The 13,378-nt window shown below is 39.1% G+C and overlaps 1 protein-coding gene across 4 annotated transcripts in view; it reads left to right on the top strand.

Moving 5' to 3' along the window:
* The window catches only part of LMTK2 (lemur tyrosine kinase 2), an 89,457-nt gene that overhangs the window by 15,052 nt on the left and 61,027 nt on the right, over positions 1-13,378 (top strand). For 3 of the 4 annotated variants that reach the window (XR_012161124.1, XR_012161123.1, XM_073362133.1), the window contains exons 2-5: positions 5,948-6,072; positions 7,112-7,256; positions 12,506-12,579; positions 13,027-13,145. Coding sequence is in view for 2 of the 4 variants with exons in the window: in XM_073362133.1 (XP_073218234.1) it covers positions 5,948-6,072; positions 7,112-7,256; positions 12,506-12,579; positions 13,027-13,145 (463 nt within the window). In the remaining 2 variants the exon portion in view is untranslated. Of the gene's footprint in view, positions 1-5,947; positions 6,073-7,111; positions 7,257-12,505; positions 12,580-13,026; positions 13,146-13,378 lie in introns of those variants that run through there. The other variant, XM_073362134.1, reaches the window with a different exon arrangement.

Genomic DNA, 13,378 nt, shown 5'->3' with positions numbered 1-13,378 from the left:
GCAATATTACTGGTCTTCATATTAGGGCTGTCAAGCGATATTAAAAAAATTAATAGTGATTAATCGTGTGATTAATTGTGCTGTTAATAATATAATACCATTTATTTAAATATTTTTGGATGTTTTCCACATTTTCAAATATATTCGGTTACAACACAAAATACAAAGTATACATTGCTCACTTTATATTTATTTTTGATTACGAATATTTGCACCTAATACAAGTACTGTAGTTCAGTCTCTTTATCATGAAAGATGAATTTACAAATGTAGAATTATGTACAAAAAAATAACTGCAATATACAATTTTAGAGCCTACAAGTGTATTCAGTACTATGTCTTGTTCAGCCAATCACTCAGACAAACAAGTTTGTTTACATTTGCAGGAGATAACGCTGCCCGCTTTTTTACAATGTCATCTGAAAGTGAGAACAGACATTCACATGGCACGGTTGTAGCCAGCGTTGTAAGATATTTATGTGCTAGATGCTCTAAAGATTCATATATCTCCTCGTGCTTCGACCACCATTCCAGAGGAGATTCATGCTGATAATGGGTTCTGCTTGATAATGATCCAAAGCAGTGCAGACTGTTGCATGTTCATTTTCATCATTTGAGTCCAATACCACTGGCAGAAGGTTGATTTTCTGTTTTTGGTGGTTCAAGTTGTGGTTGTTTCTGCACTGGAGTGTTGCTCTTTTAAGACTTCTGAAAGCATGTTCCACACCTCGTTCCTCTCAGATTTTGGAAGGCACTTCAGATTCTTAAACCTTAGGTCAAGTGCTCTAGCTATCTTTAGAAATCTCACATTGGTACCTTCTTTGCCTTTTGTCAGATCTGCAGTGAAAGTGTTCTTGAAATGAACAACATGTGCTGGGTCATCATCCAAAACTGCTGTAATATATGGCAGAATGCTGGTAAAACGCAGAGCAGGAGACATACAATTCTCCCCCAAGGAGTTCGGTCAAAAATTTAATTAACACACTTTTTAATCAGCATCATCAGTATGGAAGCATGTCCTCTGGAATGGTGGCTGAAGCATGAAGGGGCATACGAATGTTTAGCATATCTGGCACGTAAATACCTTGTAACACTGGCTATAAAAGCACTATGTGAATGCAGGCTCTCACTTTCAGGTGACATTGTAAATAAAAAAGCCGGCAGCATTATCTCCCGTAAATGTAAACAAACTTGTTTGACTTAGTGATTGGCTGAACAAGAAATAGGACTGAGTGGACTTGTAGGCTCTAAAGTTTAACATTTTTTGTTTTTGAGTGCTGTTATGTAACCAAAAAAAGTCTATCTTTGTAAGTGGTACTTTGACGATAAAGAGATTGAACTAAGTACTTGTTTGAGGTGAATTAAAAAATACTATATATTTTGTTTCTTTTACAGTACAAGTATTTGTAATAAAAATAATAGAACTGTACACTTTATTTTGTGCTGTAATTGAAATCAATATAATTGAAAATGTATAAGAAAAACATTGCAAATGTTGAATAAATTTCAGTTGGTATTCTATTATTGTTTAACAGTGCGATTAAAACTGCAATTACTCGCGATCAATGTTTTTGAGTTAATCGCATGAGTTAACTGCGATTAATTGACAGCTCTACTTCCTTTCCTCCCCAAAACAACCCTTCCTCACATTTTATAAGGGTTTTCATTACATGTACTTTGGTGCGCATGCAAAGTCCTTGCCTTGCTCTTATAATTGGCCATTCATCTGCAACCTGAAAGACTGTATGTCTTGACATTTTGGATTGTAACAACTCCCAGATTTATCCTTCGGATTTATGGTCAATTATGCCAGCTCTCATGCTCCTGTTTGTATTTCCTTAACCTTTTTACAGTGTTTTGAATAACTTGTATTCATGAATGTGAGACAAATGACAAGGGGTAGCATTCTTGTTTACAGTGTTGTAGCTGTGTTGGTCCATATCGTGAAAGAAAACCTGCACAATGCTTTAAAAAGCTTAAAAGCATAACTTTGCTGGACACTAAAAGTCATGGACTCAGTAAAAAGACATTGGATTTATGGCTCAGTAGAACAATATGTAAATCACTAATGCTCCTTTGTCTTATGACTGTGAGGTATTAACTGCCCACTTCACCTTTAATGGTCTCTTGCAACATGTGTTAACTCAGGGGTATGCAACCTATGGCACGCATGCCAAAGGCAGCACGAGAGCTGATTTTCAGTGGCACTCACACTGGGTCCTGGCCACCAGTCCGGGGGGCTCTGCATTTTAATTTAATTTTAAATGAAGCTTCTTAAACATTTTAAAAACCTTATTTACTTTATATACAACAATAGTTTAGTTATAGATTAAAGACTTTATAGAAAGAGACCTTCTAAAAATGTTAAAATGTATTACTGGCATGCGAAACCTTAAATTAGCGTGAATAAATGAAGACTCAGCACACCACTTCTGAAAGGTTGCCGTCCCCTTTGTTAACTCCTTTGCTTAATGGTTTGTTCCACCTTGTATATAGCTGTGGCTCCGAGTACCTTTCCAAGACTTGAAGCTCCGAGTACCTTTATAGCTCCGAGTACCTTTCCAAGACTTGAAGAGCTTTGTGTAAGCTCAAAAGCTTGTCTGTTTTGCCAACAGAAGTTGGTCCAATAAAAGATTACATCATCCATCTTGTCTCTCATAAGGGCTAGCATTGGGAATAGAAAAGCAGTGTTCTGTACCAGCTTTCCCACATAACTGTCATCTTCCAGCTATAGATATTTCCTGGGCTTGTTAATTCATGATAAATTAGTTCTCAGTTGTCACAAATTATAAGACTTCTATGCAAGTTTGACCTACATTGAAATAACTTTTGCAGACCTGAATTCTGTCTATTGCACTTGTCCACTAGCCTGGTTTTTATATTGCCCTTCTGTCCCCCTTTTGGCTCTGTCCTCTTCACTCTTGCTCTGTTTTGCAGCGGCATTGGCTCCCAGCAGTCTTCCATAGTCATCTCTATCATGTCTGTTGTCCTATGTGCTCTTAAGACTCTTCTGATGTTTACTGGATGCCAGCTCAAGCTGTGTCAAAAACTGAATTAATCGTTCTCCCGAAGTTCTCCCTTATTATATCATTTTCAACATCTTTATTAGTCTCCCTTTCCACATGTCAGCAAGCTTGCTGTTATATTTGGCTCCTTTCTCTTGTTCCATCTCATAAACTTGATCACTGAATTCTGTCAGTTTTGTCCCTGACGTTTAAGATGCTCTCATTCCTTTGTTCGCACTGTAAAAATCTTGTTCAGTCCTAAATCTTCCACTTAATTTCTTTGGCCTTCCTAACACTTGAATCAGCTTCACTACAAAATGATTGAGAGTGTTTGTAACATCATGTAATGTCAGTGGCTGAAGCAGGTTGGGGCAGTCCAGAGCGCACCTTCAGGAAGTGGTGAAGTTGATGTTCAAAGTTTACCGGGTTGATTTGCCTGCGGAACTGGTAGGGTCCTAGGTGCTCATTATCCAGCTTATGTGCGAGCAACTCATTTTGAGTTATTTGGGTGTTAGCCATACTTCAGCCCTACTGCAAATGTAGGGCCCTCCTGCCGGTGATAGTGACCATGGTGTTTGTATAGTGCCTTGGCTGCATCTGTTTTGTTTCAACTCTTCCTGTGTTTGATGAATATGACGACACAGATCTAAGGCAGTAGGAACTATGAATGCTGTGGATAGTGTGGGGTGGGAACAGAAGTGGAAGCCATAAGTGGCAAAATGTGGGTTCATCTTGGTCAAGGCGTGGTCTGCATTGTTGTATGTGAATTGTGCATATGGAAGCTGTAAAGCCCAGTAATTCTGGTGGTAATTTGTGAAGAACTTAGGGTATAGGTCCAATTCCTGGTTCAGTCTTTCTGATTGACTGTTTATTTGTGGATGGTAGGCAGTTGGTGAATAGAGATGCACCTCTAGTAGGTGGCATGCCTCCTGCCAAACCCGAGTTATGAACTAGGATCCCCGGTCTGAAGTGGAAGGCTGTAGATCAAGGGTGGGGAACCTTTTTTCTATCATGGGCCATTGAGCCACAGAAAAAATCAATTGCAGGCCACACACAAATAAAAAGCAACTTAAATTAATATATTTCTCTCTCTAAAAAAATAAAATAAACATTCAACTCTCCTGCTTTTTTTAGTATGATGGCTGAGGTTGCAAATTCAGTCAGATAGCAGTTTTTCACACTACAACCCTTGCAACCCGAACACCACCGTAGGCACGCATAGGTGGCTTGGGGACACTACTGGCTGCTCCCCACTAGAGCACTGGAAGCACGCGAGGGCCGAGGACGAGGTATGCGCTGCTGGGCTCCAGCACTGGCTATTGTAGGGTCATAACGCACTAGAGTGGCTGGAGGTTCACCTTGCCCCAGTGTTGCTGTTAACAGCTGCTGTCTGCAGCTTACCTCCTTCCGGCTACTGTCATAGGTCTATATGTTTAGAAATACTTGCTGCAGGCTGGATGAAATTAAGCAATGGGCTGGATCCAGCCCGTAGGCTGTAGGTTCCCACCCCTGCCGTAGAGGGAGAACATGCATGATGAGGAGACTAGCAGTATCCTCGGCTGTGGGAAGAAGTGCCCCAGTAACGAAAGGCACTGCTTTTGTCAGTTGATCCATTACTGTCAATGTGGTTTGGTGTGTCTCAGGTTCTGTTAGCTTGATGACTAAGTCCGTTGTAATATTGGCCAAAGGCCTTGAGGGGGTCTTGGTGGGTGATTTGCTCCTAGGGACTCAGCATCCCCTTGGGCTCCTTTGATGCCATACGTATTGGGTCCATACCATTTTGGAGTAGGATGAGCTTAGGAGGAGACTGAGCAGTGTGAGCAAACTAATGCCCAGTGCCTGAAATGGGTTAGGGGCAGTCCAGAGCTGTGCTCAAGTGGTGAATGGGTGGTCTGGTGTTCAGGAGGTCAACTGCTATTAGAAGCAGTATAGAGATATGGTCTGAGTTCTTGTAGGGGAGTTTGTAGCTGGGAGATCCAGTGTGAAACAATACCTCCTTCCACCCCACTCTCCTGCTGGGGCGGGAGGAGGTATTGTTTCATGCTCTCTGTGTGTATAATGTCTTCTGCAGTTTCCACAGTATGCATCCGATGAAGTGAGCTGTAGCTCACGAAAGCTTATGCTCAAATAAATTGGTTAGTCTCTAAGGTGCCACAAGTACTCCTTTTTCTTTTTGCGAATACAGACTAACACGGCTGTTTCTCTGAAACCTGTCATTCTGAAGATGTATGTCTTGGCATCCTCCCAATTAACTATATGAACATGTCTGTCTTTGCCCTGGTTCTCACTCCTTGTCCCTCCCTGTGTTGTCCTCTTAATGCAGCTATTCTGGCAAGGACTTAATTTGTTTGTTTGGTAAAATGTCATGCAAATCTGTGACTATGTATGTGATAACCCAGTTTATCTATATGCAGTATTTTTGGACATTTTTCATAACGTCCCTAGTAAAAAGCAGTTGATCCTAATCTATTATACATGTGTAATGCTGCAAAGGAAGGTGCAAAAACTTCTAGGTATTTGCCAATATGTCATATTTCTCCACAAGCCATGCTTAATTCCGTGGATGTGAACAAGAATTATCAGAAGCACTGAGGGTATGTCTACACTGCAATTGAATAACTGTACTGACCCGGGCAATAGGGGTATAAAATTGCAGTATGGGTTTTCGGGCTTGAGACGAACCTCCGAAATCCCACAAGAAGAGAGGGTCCTGGAGCTTGGGCTCCAGCCCGGGCCCAAATGTCTATACTAGTTTTACAGCCCCACAAGCCCGAATCAGCTGATGGGTCAGCCATAGGTGTTTAATTGCAGTATAGACATATACCCTAAAATTCATTTATGTCTTGCAAAGTAAATAGTGGTAGGCAGTGTATGTTTTAAAGAGTTTTAAACTTTAAGACTTAAATAAATTTATTTAAAACTGCATATGTGTTTATTTCTAGGGGAAACAGCTGCAGATGAAGTTTCTTCCTCTCTTGTGGCTTTGGCTGCATGTAGTTTAGTAGTCCTGGTAATACTGCTTGTGAACTGTGTGTCCTGCTGTAAAGATCCAGAGATAGACTTCAAGGTAAGCATTGAAATTAAAAATGATACAAAAGTAATCTGGGATGGATAGTGATATAACTAACGTACAAATGATTCAGAATATCACTCTACAGTGGATGTGATTTAAACATTTTTCCTCTCCTGAAAGGGCCAAATTCTTTACTTGCTTAGATGCTATGCAATACCACTGAACACAAATAAGTGCAGAACTTGGCCCAGAGTGCATACTACAGCAAGTTACTTGTAATTTACTACAGTAAAAAGTTTATCTTAAGTGTATATATTTGCTAATAATTTTACTAGTTGTTTAATGCTTTGCAAGACTACATGATCAAGCTCAGTTTTTCTTATATTGTCCTTGTTTTGTTTGTCTAATTGCCATTTTTACGTATTGAAAGGATTACAGAACTTCTGTTAAGTCATTAGAAGGTACAGCCTAACAATAGCTAAACTCTACCTAGTGGAAAAATTCTGATTAGTATTCAAATATAGCTATCTTTGTGACCTCTGTGAATTTGGAATTACTTCGAATCACTGGAAGTGAAGCTTAGGCTCAGCTGCTTTGAGATAATGTAGATGTTCGATCAAGTTATTTACATCATCTGAGGCAACATCTTTTGAAATCTTTCTGTAATTTTTAGCATATCAGACTAGCAGTGCTTCCACCTCATAACACTGTGATTAAATGAAAAAAGAATAAAGTTATTGCTACAGATAGTTTTTGGAAATGCAGGACTTCTGGGAATCTTGTCTTCAAACAAGTCCTTTTTTAAAATGGAAGTGGTTTGTTGAAAAGAATAAATTTGTTCAACTACTAGAGAACGTGAAAAGACATTAGATCAAAATGATTTTACACCCCCCCCCAAAAAACCACTTAAATATATTATAAAACACATTGCAGTTGTCTCTGGATGGGGCCGTTTGTCACTCTGGAGCTGCTAATTCTGATGTCAAGTTTTCATGTTCAAATCTGATGCACTGTGAAAGAATATATTAGTCTTCCAGTTTGAAGGCAGGAAGATTCCTTGTATCGTGGTTTCCTAACATCTTTGCCCTTGCAGGAATTCGAAGATAATTTTGATGATGAAATAGATTTTACACCACCAGCAGAAGATACCCCATCTGTTCAGTCTCCAGCAGAAGTGTTTACTCTTTCAGTTCCGACCATTGCTTTACCAGCTCCATCCCAGTTTCAGCCAGCTGCAGGTGATGTGACCCTTTTCTTACTATGAAACTGAAGATGACCAAGTGATAGTCATTTAGTATTCTAATATCTGAAATATAATATTCATATGTACATCTTGTTTATACGGTATATATTACACAAATCTATTGTTTATTTACTAAAGAGTTTACTGACTGAGTCTTACAAATAAACATTTGCCTAATCATTTTTATTGCAGCATCAAGAACTTTATGAAATCCAGAAAAAAATTGTTTTTCTGTTAGATACAAAATAAAATGTATTCATATTCCCTCTCTTCAGAAATCAGCTATAAAATAGTTTTCAGACTCTAAATTTTCAAAAATGAGTACACAGTAAATATTTTAATAGATGACTTTTTCCACTCTTAAACTAATATTAAAAAAAGGACTAGATGGAGAGACTTAGTTTGGCCATGTATAATTTTTGCCTCTTAATAGTCGTGGTTCATGGACTGGGGTCTGTTCTCAATGAAGCTAGAAGAATTTTAGCCACTGACTTAAGTGGCAGCAAGATTGAGCTTCATTTTAGCAGATTTTGGGGGGATCTGAAACTTGTACCTGTAACCCTGTTTGTCACACCATTGGCTTATTTGAGAACTTATCTGAGAACATCCTTTGCCTCAGATTTGTGAGGATGATGCTGAAAAATTGAATCAGATTAATTTTTCCCCTGTGATTAAAAAGGTTTCATGTCTACTTCCAAAAAAAAAAAAGGCACAGTCCCCATATAGGAAACTATAGCTACCTTTAATTTAATTGCAGCATCTCAAATATTACACACAAATTACTATTTAATATAAAATATGGAATTACTATTTTCAGATGCACATAACACTTCTCATTTAATACAAAGAAATCTCTCTGGCAATACATCCTTAGCCAACTGCAAGTGTTCAGAGAGGAGACCCAAAGGAGACTTCAGTAACTATCCAGAGTTTTTAAAAGGAAACCATTAACTAAATTTTTGCTTAAGAAATACAGTATCTTATATTTCAGCTGTATGCATGCTGAATTTTCTACATATCTGCTACCTATTAATGTGGTCTTTCCAGGTTACCAATGATTCCATGAGACTGTCTAACTTTGCCACAAGAATTTTCTCTAGGCAAATGTATGAACTGGATTGCACCTTTAAAATGCTTGGAAGCTTTGAAGTTAATAGTGAGAATTATAAATCACAGTGATTTCAGGTGTCTTTTTACTTTCTTATCAGAAGATATCTATTTTTTATACAACTTTTTGAAGGCCATTGATCCAGACTGTAAAGTAGACTAATACCTTTAGAGCATTTTGTATGGGGTAGGAATGGCTTAGAAATGTCTAGGAATTGTCATGTCCACTATGTATGAGCAATAATCAGTGTAATTTAAAGGTATTTGAGCCCATGTGTTAAATCTGTAAGTACTGTAGGTACATTTGCATGATGTGCTATGAAATGATATACTTTTATTGTGGTTCACAAATCGGTGAACTCTAGGCCTTGATACAATGGAATATAACAGCTCCACAGGAACTGTCCTAGTCTGTCATGTCTGGAATTCACATGCTGAAGAAGGCTTAAAGACCCCTCCAAACCAGAGATCAATGGTGTCTGTGCTCAGTTCCTCAGGGTCCAATTATAAGATTTCTGGCAGTCAACCTCCCTCATCTGTGTATGTAAACCCATGCTTGAAAAATGTACTCAGCTACTGCTAGCTTGAGCACTAAGCCTACTGCCATCCCCACAAGTTTATACCACCTTCAACTTAAAAGGAAAAAGCATTTGTATACTATGTATAAAAAAAAAAATCTTCCTGTTTATGTTTTTAAAAATATTACTACCAAGTCTGGCCAAAAAGTAGAAGAAAATTAATCCCTGTTTGGTGCAATTCAGTAAATATCTTTGTCAGATAGTGTTCAGTCAGGCCTACTTACTGTCACTATTGCATTTGCTTTTCCTCTTTTCCACTCCTGACTTCATGCCACTTTTTCTTTTTTTACATTAGATCATGGTGTATTTCTTTGAGTTGTTTTAAACATATTCCGGCCATTCTCACCACCCTTCTCTTTCTCAAAGTCGTGTTGTTTGTCTCTTCCCTTATATTTTCTCTTATTTTATCACAAAATTTGTGTGTATCGTGTTCCTGTTTCTTTATCAGTCATTTACACAGTCTCATGCCCTACAGGCAGATGTCTGGAAGAAATTTCTAAGCCTTAGTAGCTAAAAGACTAAATTTACTAGACACAGGCTAATATGAAAGGTGGGATTTGGGAGGGTCTTATGTCCAGAGACAATAGCAGGTAAAAAGTCAGTCCCACTCCTTAACATACTGTGAAAATTAGAAGGTGCTGGGATTCCTATTAGGGTTCTCTCTTTGGACCCTACTTGTGAGCCCAATCTTTATCTTTCTCCAGGTAGTAGGTTTTTATACACAAAGACGCCCTTCAATTTCCTGTGCCTTCTCCCAGTTTCCTTTTACAAGGGTGAAGGAACACTGTTTGTTTCTCCTGTCCTCAGCCTTCTAGTTACAATGACAGGAGTCTCTGCTACTCAACGCATCTCCCAGGCTCCATTTAAAAAAAAAAAAGTCTATATCTATATACATTTCTGGTGAACAGATCTACTGCTTTCCTTTGCTGTTGCTCTTAGTTTTTCCCAACACCAGCAGAATGAAAATAACTATCAGTTTTACTGTTCTCATGAGATTCTGAAAATCAGCAGTGAAACCTGACAAGGCTAGTTAACTTTCTTTCTTCTGCAGGTTGCAGAAAAATATGCGCAGCAATAGATGCTCTGGATCTGTCTGTAGAAGAAGACCGCATTATATCAGTTAGCCTTCCTAATATGGTCTTTGCAACCTTAAGGGCTTGAAACTTTTTTTGTGGGGGCGGAGAGGAAGCTTAGCTTTAGCAGAAGCTGATGGCACTCAGATTGAAAATGCTTGGGTCTCAGTGAGGAAACTTTTAAACCCTGTGTGGAACAACTTACTGCAGACACTCAATTCTCTTCCCCTCCCCCCCCCCCCCCAAAACCCCAACAAACCAAAAATCTTAGACCTGGGAGGTGGAAGATCTAAAAAGCAGGAGACTTTCTGAAAGAGGCCTGTTCTCCCTTTATTGCCCTCTTTCTTCTGCCTATTTGCTGATATTTGCATTTTCCCCTCTTTTTGTGCTGTTTGTCTCTTTGTACCTGGGTTTTTGGGTTTTTTTCCTACTTGTTTTTAAAAACAAAGTTGAGAGCTGTAAAGGAAAACTGATTAGGATTAGTCAGCTGCTTCTTTAAGCTCTGCAGAACTGACTTTTAAGCAAAACTGACTACGATCACAAAATCTCAGCACTTGATTTAACGCTCCTCCCCCTCCCCCACACCTCTTTCCCAAAAGGAGAGACTGTCTGGTCACCCCAGCAGATTGCTGCCTCTCCCCAAGACTGTTTCCATTGCAAGGCCTACACTACAAACTGTTACTGTTATAGCTGTATTGATTAGGATTGTGATGACTTATGATACCTGACTGACATAGTTGTGCTGAAAAAGCCCATGATTTAGACAGGTATACTGGCAAAACTGTTCATTTTCAGATATAGGGTGTTTTGCTTTGGGGTGGGGAAGGAGGGCATGGAATAAGCTATACTGGTAAAGTACTCCTAGTGTAGACCTGGCCTACAGTGGCAAAAATGGGAGCTACCACTAGAGCAACTCATAGTAGCAGTGACAAAAGCTGTACTGTACAGTAACTCCTTGCTTAACGTTGTAGTTATGTTCCTGAAAAATGCTGCTTTAAGTGAAACAATGTTAAGCGAATCCAATTTCCCCATAAGAATTAATGTAAATGGGGAAGTTAAGTTCCAGGGAAATTTTTTTCATCAGACAAAAGACATTATATACATATACAGTATAAGTTTTAAATAATTGTAAACAAACTATTTAATACTGTACTCACCAATGATGATTGTGGGGCTTGGTTGAGGCAGGGCATAGTGGGGTTGGGGCGCGGGGGCTTGCCCCCACTCCGCCTGTCTGGCACTCCTGCCGGGGAGCAGGGTGGGAGGCTTGCCCGCTCCCTGGCTTGAATGCTGGACAGGGGGAGTGGGATAAGCCTCAGCGCCTTGACCCTGCTCCCCAGCTGGAATGCCAAGTGGGCGGAACGGGGCAAGCTCCCACTCCCTGACCCCACTCCCAAGCTGGAACGCCGCGTGGAATGGGGCAAGCCGCTGCTCCCCGACCCTGCTCTCCGGCAGGAGTGCCGGGCAGGTGGGTGGAGCGGGACGAGTGAAACAATCTTATAACGGAACGTTGCACAACTTTAAATGAGTGTGTTCTGTAATAGATCAGCAACCTAATAATGAAACAGTGTTAACCGGGATTACTTTAAGTGAGGAGTTACTGTATTGGCAACAGGGCTTAGGTCTCTTTACCACTGTGTTCTTTACCATTTAGATGACAGGATGGTTAAACACATCTGAGCCTTGTCTACCCTGCAATTTCTTGTTTCCACCAGTGGAGCTGCACTGGCAGTGAATTATGGGTATATTTTTGCCAGTGTAGATAAGGGCTGAGGGTTTCAGATTTTCCAGCAGTTGGCCAAGGGGGATTTTCATTGAAGTACATTATTTTAAAAAGAGAATTTTCCGTCACATAGGTAGAGGCTGCAATTAGAGCAGCTGGGTCGGTGTGTAAAGAACTGGAGCTCTGCTGGTAAGGTGGCTAATCAGGGCTTGTAAAAGTAGTGAGTATTCCATGATTTGCTGTGGGCTTGTGTTCTGCCATTTATGTAGGATTCCTGTAAACAGTGGTTTAATAGATTCCATGACCGTCTAATGCAGATATATTTACAGAACCAAATGCAAACTCGGCTGTTTTGATTTTCTTTCTTTTGTTGGTTTGCAGTATATCTGGATGTGTTGAAAGCTAAAGTTTACACGCCATTCTTAACTTGCATTACTGTGCAAAGGTATTTTGGTGGTCTTGGATCAGTTTCTAGTTGAATCTGTTCAAAAGCCTAAACAAGTTGAGAAGTGTCAGCCTTGGCTTTCGTTCATCTGTTCTTAGGTTAGCCTTGTTTTAATACTTTGTCATTGTATATGTTTAACTATGTTTTCTGCTGCTTAGCTTAATATGTGCATTGTATTGTAGTGTACTCTAAGTAGTAGTGTAAGAACTAATTTTTTTTAGCATTTTAAGGTCATGCATTATTTCTTCAACAGTAGCATAGGTAATTTTGGCCATTTTGAGTGGCTTGATGTGTCTATTTTTTTGTTTTCTATAACAGAAGGATCAAAGTCTCAAGTTGCACGTCAGAGTCTAAACTATATTCAAGAAATTGGAAATGGCTGGTTTGGAAAGGTAAAAAGTCCTCCTTTTAATATTGTAGTTCTGCAGTTGACAGTTTATTCCTAAGTAGAGACCTATATTACCAATTGAAATTATATTTATTCAAAATAAGAACATGACAAGAAAATTGTCTTTAGAACTTAATTTGTATTGCTATTTGTATGCACTTTGTTTTGTCTTATTGCTGTCTCTAATTCAGATGCAGTGCTGCTTAACAAAACATTACTTAAAATAGTCAGAAATTCCACTTCAGTAGACTATGTAAATCGCTGTTTTAATTTTAGCAGCTTTTTTAGAAGCACTTTAACTCCAGTTTTTATTTTTAAAAAATCTACATAATTTTTTTAAAATGCAGAGGATTAATATCTCTGTGGTGTAATTGAGGTATAACAGGAAACCAGATACTTCCTCTTTAAATGTGACTGAAACTATGTAATGTAGAAATTGTTTGTTTTTCAGGTCCTGCTTGGGGAGATCTACTCAGGTACTAGTGTAGCAAGAGTAATAGTGAAGGAATTAAAGGCAAATGCAGGTCCCAAAGAACAAGAACAGTTTTTGAGAAATGGAGAACCTTACTAGTAAGTAGCCTGTCACATCTTGGGTAACTTGAAGATAGTCCACGCTACTAATGTATACGTAAGCCAGGGAAAGCTGTCTTGTTCAGTGTTATGCTTTTTTATATAATACTCACCTCTGTCCTCCTTTTCATTCTGTTAATATAAAGTAAATGTTGGTAGTTTAAGAAATGAAAAATACACATTCAATATTGTCAACACTAAATTATCAAAAATTGAGTCCCCCCCAAATCATG

The sequence above is a fragment of the Lepidochelys kempii genome, chromosome 10 (assembly GCF_965140265.1).
Source record: "Lepidochelys kempii isolate rLepKem1 chromosome 10, rLepKem1.hap2, whole genome shotgun sequence".
Taxonomy (NCBI): Eukaryota; Metazoa; Chordata; order Testudines; family Cheloniidae; genus Lepidochelys; species Lepidochelys kempii.
Note: the sequence above shows the minus strand (reverse complement) of the source record. Positions and strands in the feature narration are given on the sequence as shown.